Source organism: Danaus plexippus, chromosome 12 (genome assembly GCF_018135715.1).
Source record: "Danaus plexippus chromosome 12, MEX_DaPlex, whole genome shotgun sequence".
Classification (NCBI taxonomy): domain Eukaryota; kingdom Metazoa; phylum Arthropoda; class Insecta; order Lepidoptera; family Nymphalidae; genus Danaus; species Danaus plexippus.
Window position 1 is genome coordinate 2,546,595 of NC_083545.1, and position 25,219 is coordinate 2,571,813.

A 25,219-nucleotide genomic window follows, 5' to 3' on the forward strand; every position below is an offset into this window, starting at 1 on the left:
AGTTTCGATGTAACATTTTGTAACTTAAGCAAACGATTCAAATCGCTTTGTAATTATACATTTATTTTTGTTTAATATATAGTCATGAAAATGTCATTAAAAACGTTGAATACATAATTATTAAAGGGCTAGGGCGTTTTAAATATCCGCTAATAAAAATGATTCAATCGACATTATCCATTCAATAAATAGGTGAAATTTCAAAATCAAACTAATATTTTTTGGAAAATTCATTTATGAGTTAGATCATGTGTTCTATGCCTATGTGTAATGTTTATAGAGGTTTTTATTTTGAAAAAAGTAATACAATAGCTACATACATCAGTTATATTATTAATAATTTCAGTAACTATATCATGACACAATATTATTATATTATAAACACGTTACACAGAAGTAATAGAGAAATATTTATATTGCCATTTAATATATGCAACGGCTTTGTCATCTGCGGCGACATCTGGGTTATCGAGTTTCCTTTCCTATGCATTCTATAGATGTCAGCCGTGATTCCATCCTTCCGATGTGAACACAACGTACACTCCACTCATGTTTATAATTCTATCGTTTTGCAAGCAGATTTTTGTTACATGTAATTCTCATGATCTAACTAACTAACATCGATAACTGTCATTTTATGAAAATCTTATTGATGCTAATCTAACTAATCAGGTTTGATGCGAACTGGATTTTGTGCGTTGAAATGCAAACCATTATCTTTAATACAGTTATTCAAATCCAAACATTAAACTTCAAACTAATAACTATGTAATGGCAGTAGATATTAGTTTTCCCTCTACTGAGTTGTAGAGGTCAGACAGGGGCTTCTGAGTCCAAAACTAAAATATCTGTTAACTAAGATATGTTTAGGATGATATCATATAATTCCGTTGAAATTTATAAACTGATACAAGCTTTAATTAATATATGGTTAAATAATATAGCAGTGGACCAAAATAGGCTGATGATGATGATGATGATGATGATGATAATATATGTATACATATTGCAAATTAAATGATTCAAATTTTATTATCTTATTTGTCCTTTCATGAGAAGTCAGGAATTAAATACAAGAAATGTGAATATAAAAATTAATATGTGAGAAGCAATATTTATGGTGAGTGAAAATTAAATATATAAGGACTTGGTTATTTTCATCGCGTGCATAAAAGTGGTTAATCACATTAATAACGTTAAAAAGGCAATACAAGCTTTGGAAGTGTTTTAGTACGCGTGTGTTGATGTGATAAATAATGTTAAAAAGGCGATAAGTGATAGACAAAATGGCGATGGTGATATCACAGACGACTAAAGCAGCTATTGCTGGATGTTTAGCTCTAATGATATTAGGAGCTGTTCTGGTCGTTGGTGTGGCGTTCGGTTGGTTTGATCCCAAACGAGAAGATGAAGACACACCTGCAAAGATCAGTGCAAGACTTCAAGGCCGGACATCTTTCGTCACTCACAGAGCTGTAAGTACTCACATTAGACATATTTTTTATAATTAAAAGTTAAGAGAAAAAAAAATACTAGCAGTTTCAATAACTGCCTTTTAAATCGATTACAATATGTATATTTATACTTTAATTATATATTTTTTAATACTAAGTAATCTTTTTGCCAAAGATATTAAATCTCATAAGAGTATTAAAAATAACTGTTAATAATTATGAGATAAATAACAATAAAAGGTAATTGAAGGAAATATTTTAGGAAGATTATAAGAATATATTAAAAACGTTTTCAATTTCCAAATTAAATCAAAGCCCTACAACAAATTTTTCAAGCATAAAAAGAGTGTCCTTTTAATATGATTTTCTTAACAAGAGCGTTGATTTCTTATCTGAATCTTTTAAACAGACTTTTAGATATTTAAATAAAAGATATTAAAGAAGGAATACCTGTTTTGTGAAACGATAACGCATCTCATTTTTTTAAAAATTTGATTTTGCATAGTTTCGTTTTATATTAAGCAAAGAGCACAGAAAATCTGTTTAAACCTAACCCTATAGACATAACTTTATTTATAATTCAGTCTTGCAGCAATTGTTTCATATCTATAACAAAGAATATATTTTGTACTTTAAGTTTTATTACAAAACCAAGTTATATTTTGAACCTATTTTCTAAGCCTTTAAGACTTAATATATACAATTTAATTTTTGAATAATAATCTATCAAATTATAATCATAAATTGGAATAATTGTTCAATTTAAACTTCAATCATTCCTAATGTTTCTCTATTTAGTAGATTGCTCAAGATGAATATTAATAAGATAAATTTAATATAGGATCACTTCAATCAGAAATAGAAATATTGATAGTTATAAAGAGAAAATAAATTATTTGCCGTTAGGAAAATCGAATATTTTAATCTTACTCAGATGCTACGTAGTTTCTATAAAACTTCCTCCTGACCTCAATTCCGCACTTTAAAAGCAAAACTTGAATTAGTTTATTAGCATTGTTGACACTTTAAGAAATGTAGTTTATAGGAAAAAAGTATTGGATATATTTAAAACTTCATAATATCTTGATATAAAATTTACTAGTGTTATTATTTAACATGTTTGTAGAAATTAAACCGTAGAAAGAACAACTTTATACGTACTCTAACTAAATAACAGATATTTGCATCGCAACCATACTTGTTAATAGACCAAAGATATTTGCGATGTGTTATTATTAGTAGCAAATATAATCAAATAATAACAACAGGCTCAGCCAATTATGTAAAAACATTAATACGACTTCCATTCAAAACAATTTTTTCAACTCATAATGTTTATTGTGTTTGTAAATGAAGCTTTTAAAACGTGAATAAACACTTTTTATTACACATTAAACATCAAATGGTGTTTTTATAGTTGAATATACTGCAGGAATATTCTATTAAAAAAAAGATTTTAAGATATATTTAAACTTACAGCTGCAAATCTTTACAGATGTTTAGCTGTGATTTCAAGACAACATACATTCGCTCTATCTATATATATAATATATATGTAAAAATGTTTTATTATCACTTACCCTTTTTTTTTGTTAAAAAAATAAATAAAAGAGAACAAGTCCATGTCCTCATTTATCTCGACTTATAATTATACGGAAGACTATTATCAACTATAATATGCCGAAATACGTACTCAAATTAGTGCAGCGAAACCAAATGCCTTAGAAATTATAAATGAAATGTCTTAAACAGCTTTGACCTGGAATACTTTATAACTTGTTTAACTTTTTTTCTTGAATAATTTTTATTTTCATGTAAATCTGAATTTTTATTATGATCTGTTTTGAGATAAGATATATACTTTATAAAACATTTTTGATGATTTCATTTCTTTTCTATATGGACGAAAATAGAATAAGGTGTTCTAATTTTAAATTTTCTTAACGGAAAATATTGACTAAAATACACTATAATATTAGCTAAGACAAAAAAAAATATAAGGTAATTTATTACTATTCATTTAGTGTGGTTGCTTATTTTTCAAACTCTTTATTTTTAATTTCAAATAAAAAATACCTTTTAGATAATACAAATACCTCACAATATAAATTATTGATACTTATTTAATGTCTGATTTAATTTAATTTAATAAAGCTTTGGGTGTTAAAATAATTAACCATATATAAAACCTGCAATGTGTAAATCTAATTTCCTAATACGATTGCTATTATTGAAATCAATGGAAGCAAATATTACAATATTAAGGGAAATTATTCTATAGGGAAATAACGGAAACCAAAATTGGTTTAACTGAAGCTTTGGGTTTGAATTCATGACGCAATTGCCAGTGGTTTCAGGATTGATTATGGCAAATCTAGTGGATGCGAGTAATCCTACCCCAATTTGAGCCTACATGTCAAAGATCAAGCGGCATTGCCCTATGTTTACAATTAGTTATTCCTTAACGTGATACTTATTTTAAATACAAAAAGTAATTTCTCAACAATTTACAAAAGGTATGCCAAAGATTATTATTAGATATGAAAGTAAAACGTATATGAAATTTGATAATTAAATTAAAAATAAGTAAACGTGAAATAGAAACTATAACATAAGAGTTAATAGTTTCTCTTGTCTTTCTTTCTCAAGTCACAAATATGTTTTAATTTGATTTTTGTTAAAAATTGTACCATAGGATAAGTTTACCACTTCATAACTGGTTGATTAAATTATAATATATAATGTATAATCTAATAAGTGATCGAACAATTTGGTCAAAACTAAAGTCGTGCTAATTTAAACTGCTCCTAAAACTTAATATGACATAGCAGTGACAGAGTTCCGAAACTGTTGATTGGTGATTCATGTTACTTTGAGAGGACTTCGCCTCCGTAATTATTTACTTGGTTGTGGGTGTTTTGAGCTTGGAAATTAAATAATTGAGATCTGAATTAATAAATATTAAAAAAAATTATTAATATTATCGATATAGAAATCCTGGTGACGATACATGTTTCATAAATGTTTCAGTTTTTTGTATCTAGATTCAGGTAGCCTTTACAAAAATACAAGTAATTTACCTTTTGAAAACTAGTAAAATGGTGTCCGAATATGTAAATAGAGATTTTTTCCTTGATATTTTTCCTCGCTTATTAAAACATGGTTTTAAAAAATATAACTCCTAATTTCCAAAAACCCACATTTTTAACATTTTATTACTTGTATTGTCGAATATGAATTGACAACAACCATTGCGTAAAATACTATTTAAGTAAACATATTCTGTTACTTTTGGTGTAAATTATTGCAATTAAATCTTCTTGAATTCCAAATGTCCGTTAAAGCATAATTATACTGCCATAATTTCAACTGCCTTCTATTTACTAGAAACTAATGATATCATTTGTGATGTTATTAATTTTCCTTTGACTTCACAAATGCTCCAACAAATTATCTTTCATTATATATAAATGAGAGCTTTACTCAAAATAATCCCATATAAATAATGAAACAACAATCAGTTAAAGGTACACAAAACATGGAAAGAATATCACGTACAATTTGTTTCTGGTAGAAAAAAAACTAAAAATAAATTATACATTTATTTTTTACTTAAACATCAATTTGCTTCGTAGACATGTTATACAAAATAAAAATAATATCGCGTATTTAAGGCACCAAGAAAAGTTATAACCAAACAATTTACAGAGGATGTGCGGACTGTTACAAAAGTAACTTAAAAAAGTACCCACTTATTACGTATATAAAATCTCCACTGCTAATATTTAATTAAACGCTATGTTTAAAAAAATAACCTAAATAAAGATATCTAATTCAATATAAAAAAAAAATTGTTGAGTTGTAACTGTGACAACTAAAAATCTTAATCGGGAATTCTTATTAACTAACTCTCTACAGGTTTTCAAGCACGCTTCAAAGCGCTTTGGGCTGATGTCATAGGTGGTAGCAGTTCCGTTAATGGGACTGATTGTTCAGAAGGAACATCTCCCTAATCAACCTGATTACACTGTTTCCGACTTCTTTGTCCGAACATACCAGCATTGCTGGGGAAGTTTTTCCCAATTAAGAGCTCAAAAACCTTTATTAACCGTCTGGACAGGTAAAGTGAGTTAAATGAGATCTGTTATGTATTTGATCTATATGCCTTTTATTCAATTGGCGTCTTTTTGTCAAACTGAAAATCTATTTAATCTTTCTATCCACTAAACAATCCTACCTTTTACAAATTTATACCAAAAACTAGACTCTGCTGCTTAAGCTGCATCCTCCTTTCGAACCTTGCGTTAAGTTCCGCCCTCGTATTTCTAATGCTAATATTGTAAATTAGGAACTTTTCTGACTCTGCCTTCAGTAACGGCCATCTCGTGACAAATCTAGCCTCTATCACAAAAATCGCCGTTGCAACAACATGGTTGGGGTTTCACCGCTCGGGATTTGTACAGTATTGTGGTACACTAGTAGAAAAGTTTGTAAAGCTGCATCTACATTTACTTAATTCCTGTAGGTTTCTTCTATTGCCCGCTCGCAATTTAGCAGCAGAAAACGTAGTTAACTTCACAACGTTTTCTGCTACTCCGTTGGAGGATGTGATGTTGGTACATAAAGTTTTTTATTCCTACTAGCTGGCCTTGACAAGATACTAATCAAAGAGTTCTTCAGGAAAGATTATTATATTTTGACTAGAATTCAACTCCAAGTCCAGAACAAAATTTATTAATAACATTGCACCACCTGCATAAATTTCAAAATTCATAACCAACAGTAAATCAAAACTCTTTCGATATGTATTAAATATTTGAAACATAGCCAATTATGAGGAGATATAGCATTCGTGATAGAAATCATTAGCATTTTGATATTCATGAAAACGAAGAATGACACATTTTATTGTTGTTACCACCTTCCTATTAATTTTCTTCCTTCACAAACATATCGTAAAATATTTTATCGTTTTTAATATAGTGTGACAAATAGAACTGGCTTTTTATTATTTCTTTAAACTGTTATCAGGATATTTACAAATTATTAAAAAATTGATTATGAAAAAACAGATAAAATACATTATTTCAAATACATTAGTAGTGATTTAAGGATTTAGAATTTCAACTGTATTTTAATAACGATTTGTCCTCGTGAGACCAAAGTTAAAGCTGACCCTTATTTTTGGACTTGTTACAACATCGTCTCGAAATTCTGAATATTTGGTTGAAATTCGGAGATACTGAGTTTCAAAGCTATTTATTATTGTTCCTTAGGTATCCTCAAGAGACCAAAACTTCTCTTCAAGTGGCCTACGTTATAACCCAAAGGACTTTAAAAATACAACCTTATTATAATAGAAGAAAAATTCCAATGAGTTTCTTTGTATTTTACAGTATGTAACTATTCTTTAGTAAGTATAAAACGATAAAATATTTATTTAGCCAGGCCTGTGTCCTTAATCATAGATATTTATTTAATAAATTAATTATATGAAAGAATTTTATTTTCGATATAAACTTTAAAAAATATATAATTTGTTATGCTTATACGGAAAACTAATCCTTCAATTGTCAAAAAACCTTAACTGTATTTCGAAAAGTACTTTTAATGATTACACATGAAATGTTCTATAAAACCTCCTTCTTTTTTATTCACACCGTGAAAAGTGAAAAAAATTACATCGCTCACCTATACAGACGGGTAGAAGAATCGAAAACATTTTTTTACATTTGTTTATGTATATCTACCGAAGGTAACATAAAGGAGAGAGGCATACGAATTTCAATTGTTTCCCTATCGACCGACGGAACCTTCTATGAATTATTTATAACAAAAGCAAACAAAGTTTGGAAAAGTCTGCTCGTGACGTGCTTTGAAGAATTTTTTGCTTTATAATATGTCTTCTTTCATTAAAGCCACAAATACGGATATAGAAATGGTTTTAAAGCGTAAAATTTCAGCTATTTTATAGAATAAATGATGTTAATGGCTCCACATTAAATATTTTCCATTGCAAAAAAGCTAACACTAGCATTATTATCATATAGATAAAGAATCCTGGTATAAATGTCTTGTTTATTGCTTCTGCTTCTGTAAATCATACTTTAAATTTTATATAGCGAGTGGTCGTTATATATATTTATTCGCTGTAAGAAATTTTGTTTTTAAACATTTAAATCAGCTACCTGCTATGTCCAAACTGTTCAATATCATCTAGGGCTTAAAGCAGAATAATAGATGTAATCTCAAATATTTTCCCTTTTATTTATGCGGTTTTCATTCAATATATGTTTTTCACACGATAAATTCATTTCGAATATATATATATAAGGTTTATACATAAAGTTTTACTAGAAAATTATTGTCAAAAAGTAGGTCACTATCATATAATTAGTTATACAACTAAAAAACGAATAGTAATCAATGGTTTCTTGTTAAACATAAAAAACCAATACACAATATATCATTATTACTACTTAAATAATCAATAACAAATTTCTTCGAAATTATCTTTAGTCATAAAAAGAATCACAGCATTAAAATTTACTATGTCATGGCACGAGAACCCGCCATTAAATGGGTCAATGTCCACGATAATTCGATGATAGGACGTCAGTAGAGCATGATTTATAATATATTTTATTAATTTTGAATAATAATAATGCACGGTCAATCGGAAACATTATGTATATATGAGTTAGAAAGGCGTGACGAGCTAAATAAATAATTATATATAAAATATTAATAACACCTTTAGGATTGGTAATATTCAAGTCAGTTTTGAACTATTAAATTTAAATGTATGTATATATGTAAATTTTTGTAAAATTTTATTATATAATTACAGATGATATTCACTTTATTTCTAACAAAAAATAATAAAGTTTCAAAGTATTCAAGCTATCCCAAGTTTAACATCAAAATTTTTTTTTGATAATAAATAGTTAGTCGACTCATTGGATCGCTCATTGATTATTACTTTCTTCTACCACTATTAAAAATAATGAATTACACATGCGTTACTTTTATAAAACTATTTATTTAAGTCTACATATTCTTTTCTTGTTACAAAAATAAATCTTAGACTCAATAAAGATTATTCAAACAATAATCAAGTTATTCAAACGTTACAGTGCTGTGATAGCATTATTTAACTCATTAAAGTACTGAACTTAACGTATTACTGAATTTTATTTATTGCTCGATATTATTAAGTTTAAGTAATTGATATTTTTAAATTATGAAATATCAATCTTAATTATAATACATTTAATATCGCCGTTCACATTACACTGAAAAAATTAATCTCGTGTTTTTTTTTCCAGGTGAATCCAGACGAAAGCAGATTACCAGTTATTTTACATACATCCTCATGTAAGTATTTTTAATTAGAATGAAAGTAATTAAAAAGTTACGACGACATCGCGCGAAATTTTTTTTTTAAACTTTTAGAAATTGAGTTTTCATTTTTAGTTTTGTACTAACATTAAAATTTTAATATATAAATTTTAGAGACTTTGAATATTTTTATAAATGCTATAAATTTTTTTTATAAATTTTTCATGTGAAAAATTATCTATGACAAATATTTGAAATGTAAAAATTATATTGCGTGAAAATTTCTCTCACATTTTTTTATGTTTCCATCCTAAGTTCTTATCATTTTATGTATCTATACATACATACATACTATGTATCTGTTTTTGAATAAAATGATACAGATTTTAAAGAGAAAACTACAAGCTGAGATGTTTTGTATATCCATCAATATAAATGCAAAATGCATAACATAATAACCTTTTTCTTAAAATATTTTATTATATGTAGGTATGGCAACATAATTCACCTAAATGTTAGAGATAAGAACAGATATAGAAACATGCGTATAAAGATCTATAAAGATGAGACTGGAATCTTTGTTAGAATTACGTTAGAGTAAACAATTTTTAACATAAACGAGTATGTATTGGACCACCTGCTTACTGAACTGTATATGATAACGCAAGATATATATTGTTATATGCGATTTTCGTGAAATATTTTTATATTTTTCGTTGTATAGCGAACTTTCAATAAAATTATCATATCAAATTTATTCATGTAAAATTAGTCAAATAAGAAGTAAAAACATATTAGTAATATAATATTAATTCGTTATAAAATATAGGAACAGTAATACAACGTCGAGATTTTTTTAACAGAATATTATTACTTGACAGTTTTTTTAATTTTATATTTAGTTTTATTATTATTAGGTCCCTATTTAATATCCCCTATGTAATAACTTACAAATAAGACCACTATCTATATGAACATATAAAACTAAACTATTTTGAACGAGAGACTTTATCTTGCATTTTTATGAAAAAGTTAGTTGTTACTTTTAATTGCAAAACTGTAATCAACGTAGTAAAATGTAGGCAAAACCTAGAGCGCAGAATAAATATGGTGACCTGACTGAGATTGATTCAGAATTACTTCAACATGTTTTATAAATAGAAAAATAGGATTTTCTTTGCTCATAAAATACTGTTGTTATGGGACCATTGTATCCAATTCCAATAAAATCAGGATTTGGAAAGGTGTTGTTTACGTATCATGATTATTATTAAGAATAAATTTTAATTCTAGATGTATATTTTTTATTTAATTTTTTTTCATCTATATATTTTTGTACAACTGTCAATGTTTTATATTTTCAGATTCTCAGAAAGGAAATAAATTCGAAAATGTAAGTAAAAAGTATATATTTTGTAATATATAAATAGTTTTCTCTGCTCTTTTATAATTTGTCGTTGATGACAATGTTTAATAATACAAAATGAAACATTGTGAAATTTAAATATAAATTTCAGCCGCACAATTTATACTCTCACAACTTAAATAAATTATCACAAGAGATACAAAGCACATTTAATCCGAGCTCACCCAGATTGCATAATAGATAAGATAATAACATTCCCCTTAAAATGGTTTTGTCTTGTTAGGGGTCGAGAGGAATAGGCCCGTCCGGGATGGACCGTAAAGACAAACGTGTAAGTTTGGGCCTATATTGTCTTACATTTCCGGATTCATTGTTTTAAATATAATGTTAGAAAGTGATATGATCTAAATGAAAATGGTCGTTTTTCTTTTAATTTTATTTTGCTTTCTTGAAAGTTATTATTTTTTGTTTACATTAAAAAACCATATTTTGTGCAAAGCAGTTTTAAAAAGCAATTATAACTCATATTCAAAAATATATAATACCTGTTTTTTTTTTACAGGTAACGCTGTCGAGTCAATGCCAATGTACGGTAAATGATATATTTAGAATGATGGAGGTTGTACCTGGTTTGGTTGGACCACCTGGACCTCCAGGGCCGACTGGTGCCGATGGCATGACAGGTGCCCCAGGAAAAACTGTTAGTATATTCTAAAATTTAAAAATCCTAGTTATTATAACATAGTAATTTACATATAAAAAATAATCTAGGGACAAATAGGAGAAACAGGAGCTCCTGGACCTCAAGGGACAAAGGGTGACCGTGGAGAGAGGGGCGATACAGGTCCCACCGGAATAGAGGGCCAACCAGGACCTAAAGGAGAGCCTGGTGCTGATGGTTCACCAGGTCTTCAGGGACCGCCGGGACCTCCAGGTCCACCTGGATTGCCTTCATCGCCAATGATGGTAACTTTTAATAACAGGTTGTTATTAATGTCCTATTTTAGCTTCAAAATTGTATCACTCATGTATCTTAAAGTCACACGTTAAATTAAGTCTTTGGTTTATAGTGAGTATAATAGCTAATAATTATACAACTCCATTATAGCTAATTTACTAAAAGTTATTTTATCTGTAGTATTGATAATATTTACAAAGCATTTATAAAATTTTAATCATGTACGTTTTTAAATATATATGTTTTTAAATAAAACATAAAACCTGTTGTGAGGTAAAAAGACCAGTGGACTAGTCGGTTATATTTCTGATAGTAAAATTATCAAAAATAAGTAATTTATTATCAAAAATACAATCATAACGAAATATATCGAGAAGAATAACTTAAAGATAATCTTCTTTTTATTATCAAGCAATCATGAGACAGGTTTATTAACCTTTTAACGTCTCTGTATTAGTTATTACATTTTTAGTAAGTAAAAGCCTTTAAACACGTCATTACATTTATATTTCTCATTTATTCCTTCAATTAATGTAGAAGGCTCAACATATTAAAAAATCAAAATATTTGAAGGAGATTTTTCTGGTATATTGTAATTTATAACTTCATTTTATAAAAGAATTAGTCATGCAAAAATGAGTAGCCTCTAGTCTTTGAACATAAGTATGGTCGACGAATAAGGTAAGAAGATGTTCACTCAACTTAGCCTTTGACTTTGTTAAAAAGTTATAATGTAGTCTTGGAGATCGTCAAATTATATAGGTCATATGGACTATCTTAAATATTACGAGTTGGTAAAATCATAAATTATAAATTGCAGTTATACTTGCACAAAAATATATTATCTTTAAAATATTTGATAATAATTAGAGGTGAAAATTCTATCATAGGAATCAACAGGATTATACGTAGCTGGGGATCGTGGAGTTATGGGACCTCCCGGCGAACGAGGCCCAATGGGTCTACCCGGGCCCCAAGGAGAAAGGGGTTACGCGGGGAATAAAGGCGAAAAAGGATTACATGGGGCTAAAGGCGATAAAGGTGAACGGGTAAGTTGAATTATCTCCCTCAGCTCAATTCGCTGATGATTTGTTTATTCTATTTTTCTGGGAATCCTATAACTGTAAACATAAATTATATTATAAATGTGTGCGTAGAGATGCTTTGGTCAATTTTATTATTACTTTTTTTTAGCAAATGGAAAATAAGCTATGAGTCAAACATATTTCACAAGATAAAAATTATTCAGTAATATTTTACATAGAATCATAGTCTATTGTTTTAATATTTTTGTATTTTCTTCTTCAAGAAAAGAAGTTATGATACTTTACATTATACTTCAGAAGCAATAAGTTGAGTGATAATCCTTAATTATATTATTATTAGACCCTAATAACTTTTCCATCGAGCCTTTATCTCGAACTATACTCGCATACCAAGTGATCCGATTGCTTAATTTAAATACGTAATTATTTCACGTTAACAATATTGATGGAATATAAAATGTATATTTCTCAATTTCATTACAAAGTTTTATGCTCTGTAATATTGCAAAATAAAGTTGTAGCAGTTACAATCATGTTCAGTATATATTTACAAAACAAATTTTATATTTTTATATGTAATATGTAATTTTAATACAGAAATTTCGTTTTATAAATATTGGATATGTTATAGATTAAGCAAAATAAGAAATTGATAAAAAGATTAATATGCCTTGTTAAATAAAAGATATTTCTTTAACCAACATTCGAAATCAGTGACGCTAACTAGCGATGCGAAAAATATACTTAGTAATAAAATAACTTAGTCCGACCCTTGTAACGTAGTTTGTTTGAGCCGATAGTATGTTACAGGGGTACGTGGGATTGCGGGGGCCACATGGTGCGAAAGGGGAACGAGGGGTGCCAGGAAAAGATGGCACACCTGGTTTGCCCGGCGCTCACGGACGCCCAGCGGAAAAGGGTGAAAAGGGTAGAGCATCCATAAAAAATATTTTTATAACATCATATTTTAAAAGAAATCTAGGATTATATGATTTATAAAAAGAATGTACATGCAATAAGAACAATAGAATACCAAAATAAAATATCAACTATTCGATATTGATTGAAATAAATTAATGATGATCTGTCTAATATAATTTTAAATACATTTCACACCTATATAAATTTTATATAACGAGGTACTTTCGAAATATTTTATGACTGAAATTGTTAATGTAGGAATTGAGTAGTAATTACTTTTTATATTTTTATGCTTATATTCTGATAATAATACTATTATAATCTTTAATCGTACTTTTTATAAAGGTGCTCGCGGACTTCCTGGTTTACCCGGACCTTCAGTAGTCGGCATTTCTGAAAATTCTGTTTTAAGTGAAATCGCACTTCCAGGTAATAAAAGATATATGGAAATATTATTTACATTATAATTTTAATTAGTGCTGGATAGCTATAACATATATATTTCCGATCCACATAATTAATTCCATACATACTGTAGATGGGATTATTATTAAACAAATGGAATGTTTACAATTATTTATCGTCATTAACCTTATTGTTATCATTAACTTGTTTTTATTTTGCATTTCAGTAACTATATCAAGTTCTTAGTAATATATTATATTGGTAGAGATAAAGGCTTATATAAATAAAACCTTTCATTTTTTTATTTTTAGTGAAAAATTTATTTCCAATTACTTAATGTTGGCGTTACGCGTATTAATACAGATTAATAAGTGAAATACAAAACTTACTCTTCACATCTATTGTTTCTTTAACAAGATTGTAAAGTTCAAAGTAATTTCCAAACTTCACTATTTTCCTTATCAAATAGATATACTCAAACTAAACACTACTTCATACATAATAAAATTTGGTCGAAATTTCTGTTAACTTTGGAATCGGGGTCAAGATTCATGAATTATTAATACGTGAGTTATGCTTTGTTCTCAACTCCTCTCCAATTATAGCCACAAGTATACTGAAAAATAAATGATTTTTATAATTTCTCTACTTAACAATCGGTATATTTACATGCTTAATCGTATTATTCGTTATGAGTTTTCACAGTATATAATTCAATTGTAAATATTAAAGAAAAATTATTTAATAAAATTAAAAAAAAAAAACATCTAGTTATAATTTATTATTGACTTTATACTTCATTATTCAAGTTTTAGTAAATTTCTCTCGTCCTCGTACTTACAATGAATTTTATCTTCACAAACAAATGAAATCATTGATTTATAGGTTAAAATAAATAACTCCAAATACAAATACGCACGTCAAGCATGGTTACAAAACATAATATCGAAATATATTGCTCAAGACGTCAGATATATGCCACAAGCACATATTTCTACAAACTTCACCATCTTGATTAATTATTATTCATAACTTTGTTAAATATTCATACGCATTAAACTTTGGTCGCGACTCACGCACCACATCTCATTTTAACAAACATATATTGCCTTTTCACCCCTACCATCTTATAGCTCTTTGTTTTATGACTTTTCCATAATGTAAACAACACTTAACTACGTTCTCAGGATCTCGTGACGTCATGAAGTTGAAAGGCGAAAGAGGAGAAAGGGGCGAAAAGGTAATTACTGTTACTGGACTGTAGTCGGATGGTTTTTTCTTTTAAGATTCTTGTTCGTTAACTATTTGTTGGGTATTTCAATTTCCTGAGTAGAAGAGGATTAAAACGGATCACTATGACTGGTTCAAAAAACAGAAAATGGGAAATAAACTAAATGTATATTGTATTCAAAAGAATTTTTTTTTACTTTGAATGGGTAAAATAAAAGAAAATTCCTGTAATATTTGATCTTCTGGTCAATGATATATGATCATTATCCTAAAAATTATTAATAATTACAAAGCAATAATTTGATTACAAATGCTTTTAACTATACTAAAAATAGGGTGAAAAAGGTAGCAGAGGTATGGAAGGCCCACAAGGTTTTCCCGGCACTGATGGAAGGCCTGGTGAAAGAGGGGATATTGGCCCATCAGGTGTCCCTGGACCTCAAGGAGTACTGGGTCCAATTGGTCCAAAGGGAGATAAAGGAGATCCCGGTCCACCCGGACCTGTAGCAATTTCAAGAGAAGAAGCTTTGATCATGACCAAGGTATTAATAAGAAAAATAGTTTGGCATGTATAAAATAGTGCAAATTAAAAATATGTGCTTTTATACATCAGGGTGAAAAGGGTGAGACCGGTCCCAGGGGAAAACGGGGTCACCCCGGCGCTCCAGGCCCGAGAGGACCGCCAGGGCTTCCTGGACCCCCCGGAGTCCCTGGAATTAATGGACCTTCTGGTGATATTGGCCTGCCAGGATGGACGGTGATTTATAAAAAAAATATTCTTTTTGTTAAGAAACAGTAGTAAACAAAACTTAAAAAGTGATACGGAATGACGAAGATATTAAGATTTGGTATTCAATAAGTCTTAATGTATATAAGTATCTTAAAGTATATCTTCTAACGAGAAGCACGCATTTGTGAAATATAGAAAATCATAAATGCTGTTATATTTTTTATTTAATAGGGTCCACCGGGTGTAGCGGGTCAACCAGGCCCGCCGGGACAAAAAGGTGAAAAAGGAGACTCCGGTATATCACCAGCCGACCTCGAAAAGGTGTATCTAAATTTTATGAAGCTACGAGCAGCATTAAAAGTTAAGCAAATTAACTGTTTAAATTATTTGATAAAGGTAAAAGGTGAAAAAGGTGAACGTGGCTACGATGGAACCTCTGGACCACCGGGTAAAGATGGTCCTAGAGGTCCGCCTGGACCTCCAGGAACTCCAAGCACAAGTTTGCAATATATTCCGGTGCCAGGCCCTCCTGGCCCCCCAGGGCCACCCGGGCCTCCTGCGGTTTTCACGAATAATGTTCCAATCGACGCTTTGACAGATAGCCCTGGGATTAATCGCCTTCAACCTGGCACAGGTGGGAGAATGAAATGGTTAAATTAAATTGATAGCATTTTCAATATGTATGTGACAACTCATACTTATTTATTATATATAATAATTTTTCAGTTATAGAAAACAATTATTTTATTTGATGTTAAAAAACTACTCAACTATTTTATTAATACTTAGGAAAACCACGAGATCCGCTACAAATTCTAAGAAACTTGAATAATTTGATGCAGTACCGCCAAGAACAATTTGGTAAGTACAAGTTAAGCTTTAACAAACCACTACAGATCTTGTATTCTGCTTCCTTTACTTAATAAGAATTTATATCATTATCTGTATAATGTACATTTTTTTATTTAATATGTTACAAACTAATAGCAATATCATTTGATAGCATTATTATTTTGTCTACCTAACCTACTAGACCTGGAGGTGTCAAATATTAAAGATTTTCTTTTGTATTTATAAACACCTCGCATAATATTATTGTAATTAAAGTAAATAATGTATACCATCTGTAGAGCCTGGAATTCGAGATTCACTAGATAGTGACGGAGAAAATACAGATTTCGATGATGAAGAAGATGGCAGGACTCTGGTCGGCACTATACTATTTAAATCAACTGAATCATTATTACGGGTTAGTGGTTGTACAACACTATTAATATGTAAAAAAAAAACAACTTTATTAAACATAAGTAAAACAAAGAATCGAAACCATTAAGAGAATATTTTTAACAGTTGTTACCGTTATTGTTCTACAAAAAATTATTACGGTGTGAATTTTTTTCTTTCATTTAGTTGGGAACAAATACTCCTCGAGGAACATTAGCATACGTATTGCAAGAGCAAGCGCTCCTTGTAAGAGTCAACAAAGGCTGGCAATATGTTGCAGTGAGTACTATATCCTTAACAGGCGAATTATGAAACAAATTTTATATATTGGAATGGAATTGAATAATAAACAATAATACATCTTGATCAATCCTATTTTATAAAAAAAATATTTAAAATCTCCAGTGACATAAAAAAACAGGTTCTGTAAAACAATGAATATGAATATAAAAAAGATAAATCAGTCCGTCGTTCGTAGTTTGGGTATTATTCGTTATTCACAAACGAGCGGGCCAAGCGGTTTTAATATGTAGGTAAAACATTATTGTGGGCAAATTTTAATTAAAATTCCGATTCGTAATAACATGACAAAGTAAATTAATTACGACAAAAACAATTTATTTCTGAATGAAACTTTGCGTTTCCTTCCAATAGAACATGATAGAGACTGTCCTTTTTCCTCAAGTTTCTTTATTACACGGCTTTCGGTTTCAGAAAATTCATTTCAAAGATCCGTCTCTTTGAAAAGAAAATCTCAAATTTAAAATTCCGCTTTCGCTTCCAAGGATACGTATCAACGTAAATGTGATAGCAATGATGCGACTTTAGTATGACAGGAAAATATTGCTTATCTCCGACATTTCTTCCTGACAGAGTTTTAGCGATATTTTAGATTTGATGTGGGTGAATTTTCTAAACACTTATTAAAGATATTAAATTTTGTTTTAAGGTATAGGATATTTAATCCAAAGTAGATATATATTATAATTTAAGAATTAATCAGCGTATCTTTGAACAGATGGGTTCGCTTCTAAAGATACCGAGTCCGCCGGGTAGCGGCGTTACGCTCACTCCAGTTCAAAATATATTAGAAACTTCTAGTTTGGTACATCATAAAAACTCGGCAACAGGCGGACCTGCGGTAAGAAAATAATATTTCGAACGTACTATGTACGCAGTTAAAAAAATACTTATATACATTAGTCTTTTTACTTTTTAATAAGTATCTGAGTCAAATTAAGCTTAACTTAAATAAAAACATAATTACATTCAGTTATTACAATTCTAAACAGTAAAAAAAATACATCGCCTGGTATCTAGAATATAAAAACTCTTTACATTTTCTGAATAAATATTTGTTTCTCGCTAGCTTCGTCTGGCAACACTTAATGAGCCTCACACAGGCGATATGCATGGAGTCAGCAGCACAAACTACGAATGTCACAGACAAGCTGAAAGATCCGGATTAGATGGAACTTTCAGAGCCTTTATTACTTCAAGGTAATGTATTTCTCTATACAATAAATTTAAATATGTAGCCATTATAATGTTTATTTATATAAATCATAAAATATATAGAGTTATTTAGAACTAAAAGTTTTACCTGCGGTTTTACGTATAGCTGTCATAAAAAATTTATTATTTATATTCAGAATAGGAAGAGTAAGTTAGCTATAAAATTTATATGATAATATTATCTAGGTCAAACAGAATTTTTACGTTAGAGCTTTTGTTTGGTTCTAATAATAGATGAACAGCAGTGATATAACTTCGATGCTTAAACCAAAATCCATTAGTGGCTTAAATATATCACTCATTGAATTTCTCTCAGGGTACAAAACATAGAGTCCATAGTGAATTGGGTGGACCGTGAAATACCAGTAGTGAATATCCGAGGGGACATTCTCTTCAATTCGTGGGGTGAAATGTTGGATGGGTCTGGTGCTGTATTTGCACACGCTCCTAAATTATACAGCTTCAATGGAAAAAACGTAATGATGGATCCCAGTTGGTGAGTTATATTACCAATTTGCAAGTTTTTTCACTTTACCTAATAGAAGAGAGTTTACATATATTTTTTTGTTCTTATTTGATATTCCATTTGCAATAATATTCAAAAAGTAAGCTCTTAATAAAAAAAGGTAAGAAGTTAATAAAAAAAAAGAAGAAATATGGATCGATTTGTTTAGAGAGTATGTTTTGTTTAAATATTCATAAGACCAAGTGAATATCAATTGCCACGCTAATAAGTATTTAACTAGAAGTTATTTTTTGATATCAAAAATCGCATTGTAGATCTAAAAATCATACTTTAATTTAAATGTGTGCTCGTAAAACTTCTCGATATTATTGAATCTTAGGTTTTGAAATGATTTTAAGTATCATGGTCTGTTTTATATTCAAAATAGAATTTTAATTTTGATAAAAAAATGTAAAAAAACTCTTTAGCACTATATAAATCATAACTGTCATCCTGAACATTAAAATAAAATTTAAAATACCATGTAGTATGGCCATATATAGTTGCCGCTACTGTAAAAATTCTTAAACGGTATTTAGAAGTTTTACATAAACTTTCATTTGATTTTATTAAAATTACTCACAGATAAGTTTTTATTTTGTAATAAATATCATCATCTTTTTTAATTACTTAAATCTACTATAATTATAAAATAATTCTTAGCTTTAAATAAAATATGCCGTAAATAAATACGTAGTTAATTTGGTTGTATAAATGTTATTAGCTCATAATGTATTTGGTAGAGTCTGTATGTATGTTGACTATTTTGTCAATGGAACGGGTTGTCGACCAGCAACAAAAATATATTAATAAACTTGTTTAGGCCAACAAAAGCTGTTTGGCATGGGGCCACACCAAATGGGGAACCGGCAATGGATGCGTATTGTGACGCATGGCACAGCAGTAGCCCGACAAAATTCGGATTGGCCTCTTCATTACGCTCTAACAAGCTTTTAGATCAAGAAACGTAAGTTTGTAGAAGCCTTTGTAAGTCTCTTTAAATTTGAAATGATTTAGCCATTGTTAACTTAAATAATAACAAATCACAATATAATGATAATAACGAAATAACTTATATGATAAGAGTTCAATATAATTACTTTAGAGAGACTTTAATTGCATACAATCTTAAGCCTTCCAAAAAGAAAATTCAACAGATATAAAATATTTAATAATTTGCATAAAACATGTTTGATTCAATATTATGAACATTTTAAATGAAATACTCGCTACCGTTCACACGATATTTATTTTATGAAAAGCAACATATTTTAATTAAAGGCCTTTTGTTTAATTCTTCGCCTGTTACTATATCGGATTTTTTTTTATTTCTGAAATACATTCATTATAATACATTTTTATTGTAATTATTATGGGGTCAGAAAAATATATTGTAAAGATAATGAACATAGCTATTTAAGTGTAGCACTTATTAAGATTGCAATTTTCCTCATAGCATACGTAATGTAAACGAAACCAACGTTTTGTAGGTACCCGTGCAGCACGCGACTAATCGTGCTCTGCATTGAAACTACTCCGCTTAACACAGTGAGAAGAAAAAAACGTTCCAAGTAAGAGTTGCTCTATTACACATTCTAGTTAGAATCTTAGTAACGTTAAAACATAATGATCATGTCAACGATATTAACTTTTATTATTACAGCTGTGTGTATTCTATTCAATTCGATTTCAATTTTGAATAAGTACATATTACGTATAAGTAGAATGAATGCTGTACAAATGTTGCCATTTACTTAATACCGTCATAAATAACCCTGTTTTCCTTTGACAGATATCGGGTATCCGACAAAACACATTTCCTCAAAGACATCGAAAAACGAAACGAAACTCTAAACTTATAGATTTTGCATTTAATAAAGAAATTGTGAAGACTGTACATAATTGTGTGTAGAAACAGACATTTCTAAATAATTAATACATGTGGAGCATAACGACAATATGACGTTATTTTTAACGGTTTCCAACTATGTAAATAATAAAACAGAAAATATTGGTTAAGTCTCAGTAATCCTTTTAAGTCAGACATTGTAGTTGAAGTTACACTTATGACTTCGAACGACGGACGAGACTAGGATTCGTGATTATATTTTAAGTAGTAAGAGCAAATTGGTAGACCTACATTTAATATGAATTCAGGTCTTTACAATTTTAAATAAAACTGTAGAGCAGTGATATAACAGAATATAAATTAATACTAAATACATCGTTTTTATGAACAAATTGAGATATTTTCCACTAATTAATTATTATTCTAGTAAAGTGTTTTCTCTCATGTAAAAAGGAATATAATTTAAACACTTGTAATTTCACTATCAACACGTCAGTCATAATAAACCATTGCAATGCTATAAATCATACAAAATCGAACAATAATTTCCAGCAGTGAAATGTAGCGCTTTGATTGTCCACCAATACCAATATTTTATAATCCTAGCTGGTTTATGGTCGAACGCTATTGTAAACTGCCAAAATAACATTGTGAATTGTTAGTTGGGAACCGTGTTTTATTTATGGTCAGCCATAATGAATATTAGTCGTTTTGTAAATAGTTGGCTTTTAAAGATTTTTCTATTAAAGAACCCTGTATAGATAGACGATTATATTATCTGGATGTAAATATATTCCTGTTAAATATTAGGATTTAAGTAACTACTGCCATTTTCGGTAGTTCATTGTTTGTTGATATTTATTTAAAAATATTATAAAATTTATTCAATAGACACATATTTATAGTCAATTTCGTAAATATTGACGAACAAAGTGACATGTTATATTTCGTTGTTTAAAATTTTGCATATTTAAAATATTATAAATAGTTTTATATACTGTGATAAGGCAGGCTTGCAGAGGACAATGGATAATGAAAACATTTTGTTGTATTAAAACCACAAATATTTGATAAAATGAGCATTGCTATCATATATCATAGATGTCATATTTGGTACATTGAAATTTTTATGTTAGTAACATTTATTGTACTTGATAAGTACGTTGGTTTTTAATAAAATTGTTTTAATGGTATATGCTTTTATTGTTATCCTCTTTTTGTTTTATGATCAAAAGATTTTTTTTTTGTTAAAATATTTGAATGAGTTACATAACAAGGTTGCCAAAAACATAGTGACCAATAATAAAAATCGTCTCAAATCAAAAGAATAATGTTAAAAAAACATTTTCTTAATTTTTTTTTATTGGTGGATAGTATTGGTAAGTGTGTACACTATATAATATGGATGTATGGAAGTATTATAAATTGTTCAAGAAACTTCAACTTATACATATAATTAAGCAGAGCTTACTATTTAAATCAGTCGATGTAAGTGTTCATATATTTGACTGTTACAGTCTCTGCAAAATCTGGTTGAATAAAAAAAAACAACATTATTCTGCAAAGTATACAACTACGAAATGGGAAGACTAAATCTTGTTTAAGACATTATTATATAATACAAACTAAGCATGCTTTCTATTTCGGAGCGTCTATCACACTAACAATCAAGCGAAAACCCAGCGTGCCTAAGGTGAAAAAAGCATCACGATATTCACCAACATAACACCATAATATTAATTTGCATTATGAAATGGACAAGGGTTATAAAAGGAACGTGCCGTTTCTGAAATTAAAAAGGATTTGCTGTAAAATGAAGGTGTTAGATTTTCGTCTGTGGCTACGGAAGCCCAGAGTTGTGGTATATCGCGGACTCTTATTCATGCAAAATATTTTCGTTTTTATATTAACCCTATACGGCTCAGGGTAGCTTGAGTGAATTTTTAAATTTTTCCCAAGGAAAGGTCTAATGTACCTAAGTATACATATGCTAGGGGATTACGTAGACATTTTAATGGAGATTAAAGTTTTATGCAAAGGCTTCATTTTGAGTCGTTAGTAATGGTTTCTGTGAATTTTTTACCTTAATTTACGGGATGCAAACGGAGGCAATTTGAACATAAGGGTTAGACATGGGTATTTAAGGTAACCCTTTATAAGCAGTCCATAATCTCAGCTTAATTGTTTCAAAGATTTATACTTTATTTTCAATTAGTCATTGTTTGTAAATATGTAACATTAATTTCGTGGTATTAAAATTAGCAGTAGCGTTTATTTTTTTATAGAAAGCAAATACTTTGTCGCTATAATTATTTTTATATTCAAATTCAGCCATGTCCTTCAACATTTTTAAACTTCAGAAAATTGATAAACTATACTTAATTAATTAAGAAACAAAAATCGCGTTTTCTCAAGGAAAAAGTAAATTAATAATTAAAAATATTAAATAAGAGTATTATTTGTTTTCTGCCAAGCAATTATTTTGATGTGGAAAACACTTTCACATAAACCATTACTATTTTAACGCTCCCGTTTTATCCTAACAGAATGCATTTTATATAGACCAAACAACGAGTGAAATAAATGATATAAAACTATAAAAAAATAAAGTTTTTTTTAAAACTTTAATCTTTTTTTTTTTTAGAAAATAATCAGTAAATATACAATGTATAAATAATAAATATATAAGTTCTACCAGACACTGCTTTTAAACTTAGAGCTTAAACACGAATAATTATAAAACAGAAAATATTACATTGATGTATTCGATGGTACAATCAAGAGTAAATGAATCCAGATCGTTAAAAACAATTTAGTTACTGAATATAAATTGGTTGCTAAATACAAAATTTATTAGCATCAAAAAATCTGAATGACTTAATTTTTAAATGAAACAGTTTACTTTTAAGCAACATTGAAGCCGTGAAAATAATGAGTCGCTTCGATAGTAGTGTTATGTTTTCTCGGTACACTCATTATCCTCAAAGTTATTTACCGTTGCAGGCTAAATCGTTTACATAGCCGTTTGCGATAAAGGATGCTATAAATGAGCTAATAATGGCTATAACAGCTTTTGTGTGAAGCGAACTATATGCAGGAATTATAGTTTTAGTTTAGTTTGTCGTTACTGAAATATTTATGCAATTTGACAAATTAAATAGTAATAGTTTTATGGTTTTAATTATATTCATCATATTTGCTAGTGAATTATGATGTAAAATAGTTTGCTACGATATTCATCTATCATCCTAGCTACAAATATATATTAGATTGTCAGATTAATTGATTATGGACGCTGTCATATAATTAGTCGGAATAGATAATGGGTGGACTATGTAGAAGTGTTTATTATTGTTTATTTTAAGAGATTTTGTATATAAGTAGTTAAAATATAGACTCAGTGCCACCATTAAATTGAATCTTAACAAAAAAACCGTACGCTTGTTGCGGTGACAACGCGGAACACTGACAAAGACACCTTTCCGCCTTCCATGTTTCCAAAGATAAACATGCTATTTATACTACCCTAGTTTTTCCTGTCTAACCCCTTTACATAGTCTTTTCATGACAATAGAATATTCTAATATAATATTTCAAAACTAGTGATAATTTTAGATAAACTTGGTTTAGTAGTGAAAATGTTGCTGAAAGTATATTTCATATTTTAAAGGCAAAGACCTAATTAATAATAATTAATAATTTTAGATAGTACACGGCATTTCAAATAACATAAACGAACACGGCGCGTTTTTTTATTTGTTCCACTGTTTGCCCATTAACCTGACACGAGCAATTTGTTTGACGGCAGCATTTACTCCTTTCAACGTACGTAATCCAATTTGGTTGTGTCTGGACGCGTGAGGGTCCCACCGCTACCCTATTCCCGATTTACACTATGCGGTTGAATGGGCTATTTGATTCCAATTCACATTTTAAGTCCTGAAGTAAGAAAAGTTTTGTTACGCTATAAAGGTTGTTCTAATATGTATATATATAGTTCGTAACGTAGTTAATTTATATTTATTTAATTCTAAATTCTTACATCAGAAATGATGGTATTCGATTCTAGGAAATCTTTTAAATTAAAACAATATCTTTGTCATTTAGTTTTCAAATAGACTTTAATATTCAATAGGAATGAAAATTAAATAAATGAAAATATCTACAAAGTGGTCTGCTATAATATTAAAGTACACAATATGCCAAGCGGAAGGTTAATAATATTTTTTTTAAGTCCCGCCCGCGTTGTTTAATTGAAACGACTGTCACTTTTGCGGCTATCATCATCCGTTTGGAAATGAAATGTGCATATCATCTGCAACTCTATGAAGGACATTCGTGAATTGACTTGACATACAATATGCGCGTTTGTTAAAAGTTTCGTTACTATTTATAATGTTTATTGAGAGATTTAATGTTTTATATATATTATACCACATAAATACATATCGTTTTCTTTAAAAATATGATTTTTTTATAATTAATTTTTTTCTTACACGTAGAAGTATGTAAGATACCGTTGTATTTTGCATATTCAAGTTTAGACGAAATTTAATATTTCCATTTTATTCCACATACTCTCATACTCATGAATGCTGCGGGAATTCACCTGGTGGTTTTCATTGTTTATTTTTACAACCGATATCAAATTCACGCCCAAATAAATGTTGAGTAA

General features: G+C 29.0%; 1 protein-coding gene across 1 annotated transcript; it reads left to right on the forward strand.

The window, feature by feature from the left end:
• The first annotated feature begins 1,071 nt into the window (after positions 1 to 1,071).
• Positions 1,072 to 21,672, forward strand: LOC116772498 (collagen alpha-1(XV) chain-like). The gene is made up of 23 exons (XM_032664709.2): positions 1,072 to 1,475; positions 8,783 to 8,831; positions 10,160 to 10,188; positions 10,445 to 10,492; positions 10,724 to 10,861; positions 10,933 to 11,127; positions 12,010 to 12,168; positions 12,976 to 13,093; positions 13,432 to 13,515; positions 14,679 to 14,731; positions 15,057 to 15,263; positions 15,335 to 15,478; positions 15,683 to 15,772; positions 15,848 to 16,085; positions 16,241 to 16,312; positions 16,582 to 16,700; positions 16,862 to 16,954; positions 17,694 to 17,816; positions 18,045 to 18,175; positions 18,507 to 18,686; positions 19,519 to 19,662; positions 20,186 to 20,266; positions 20,488 to 21,672. The coding sequence occupies exons 1-23, from the start codon at positions 1,287 to 1,289 to the stop codon at positions 20,555 to 20,557; spliced, it is 2,754 nt and encodes a 917-aa protein (XP_032520600.2). The 5' UTR covers positions 1,072 to 1,286; the 3' UTR covers positions 20,558 to 21,672.
• Positions 21,673 to 25,219: the final 3,547 nt, after the last annotated feature.

Coding starts and splice junctions, on each gene's coding strand:
- LOC116772498 (XM_032664709.2), top strand. CDS start 1,287: ATGGCGATGGTGATATCACAGACGACTAAAGCAGCTATTGCTGGATGT. Junction 16,955..17,693: donor AAGGCTGGCAATATGTTGCA/GTGAGTACTATA, acceptor ATCTTTGAACAG/ATGGGTTCGCTTCTAAAGAT. Junction 20,267..20,487: donor AGAAGAAAAAAACGTTCCAA/GTAAGAGTTGCT, acceptor TTCCTTTGACAG/ATATCGGGTATCCGACAAAA.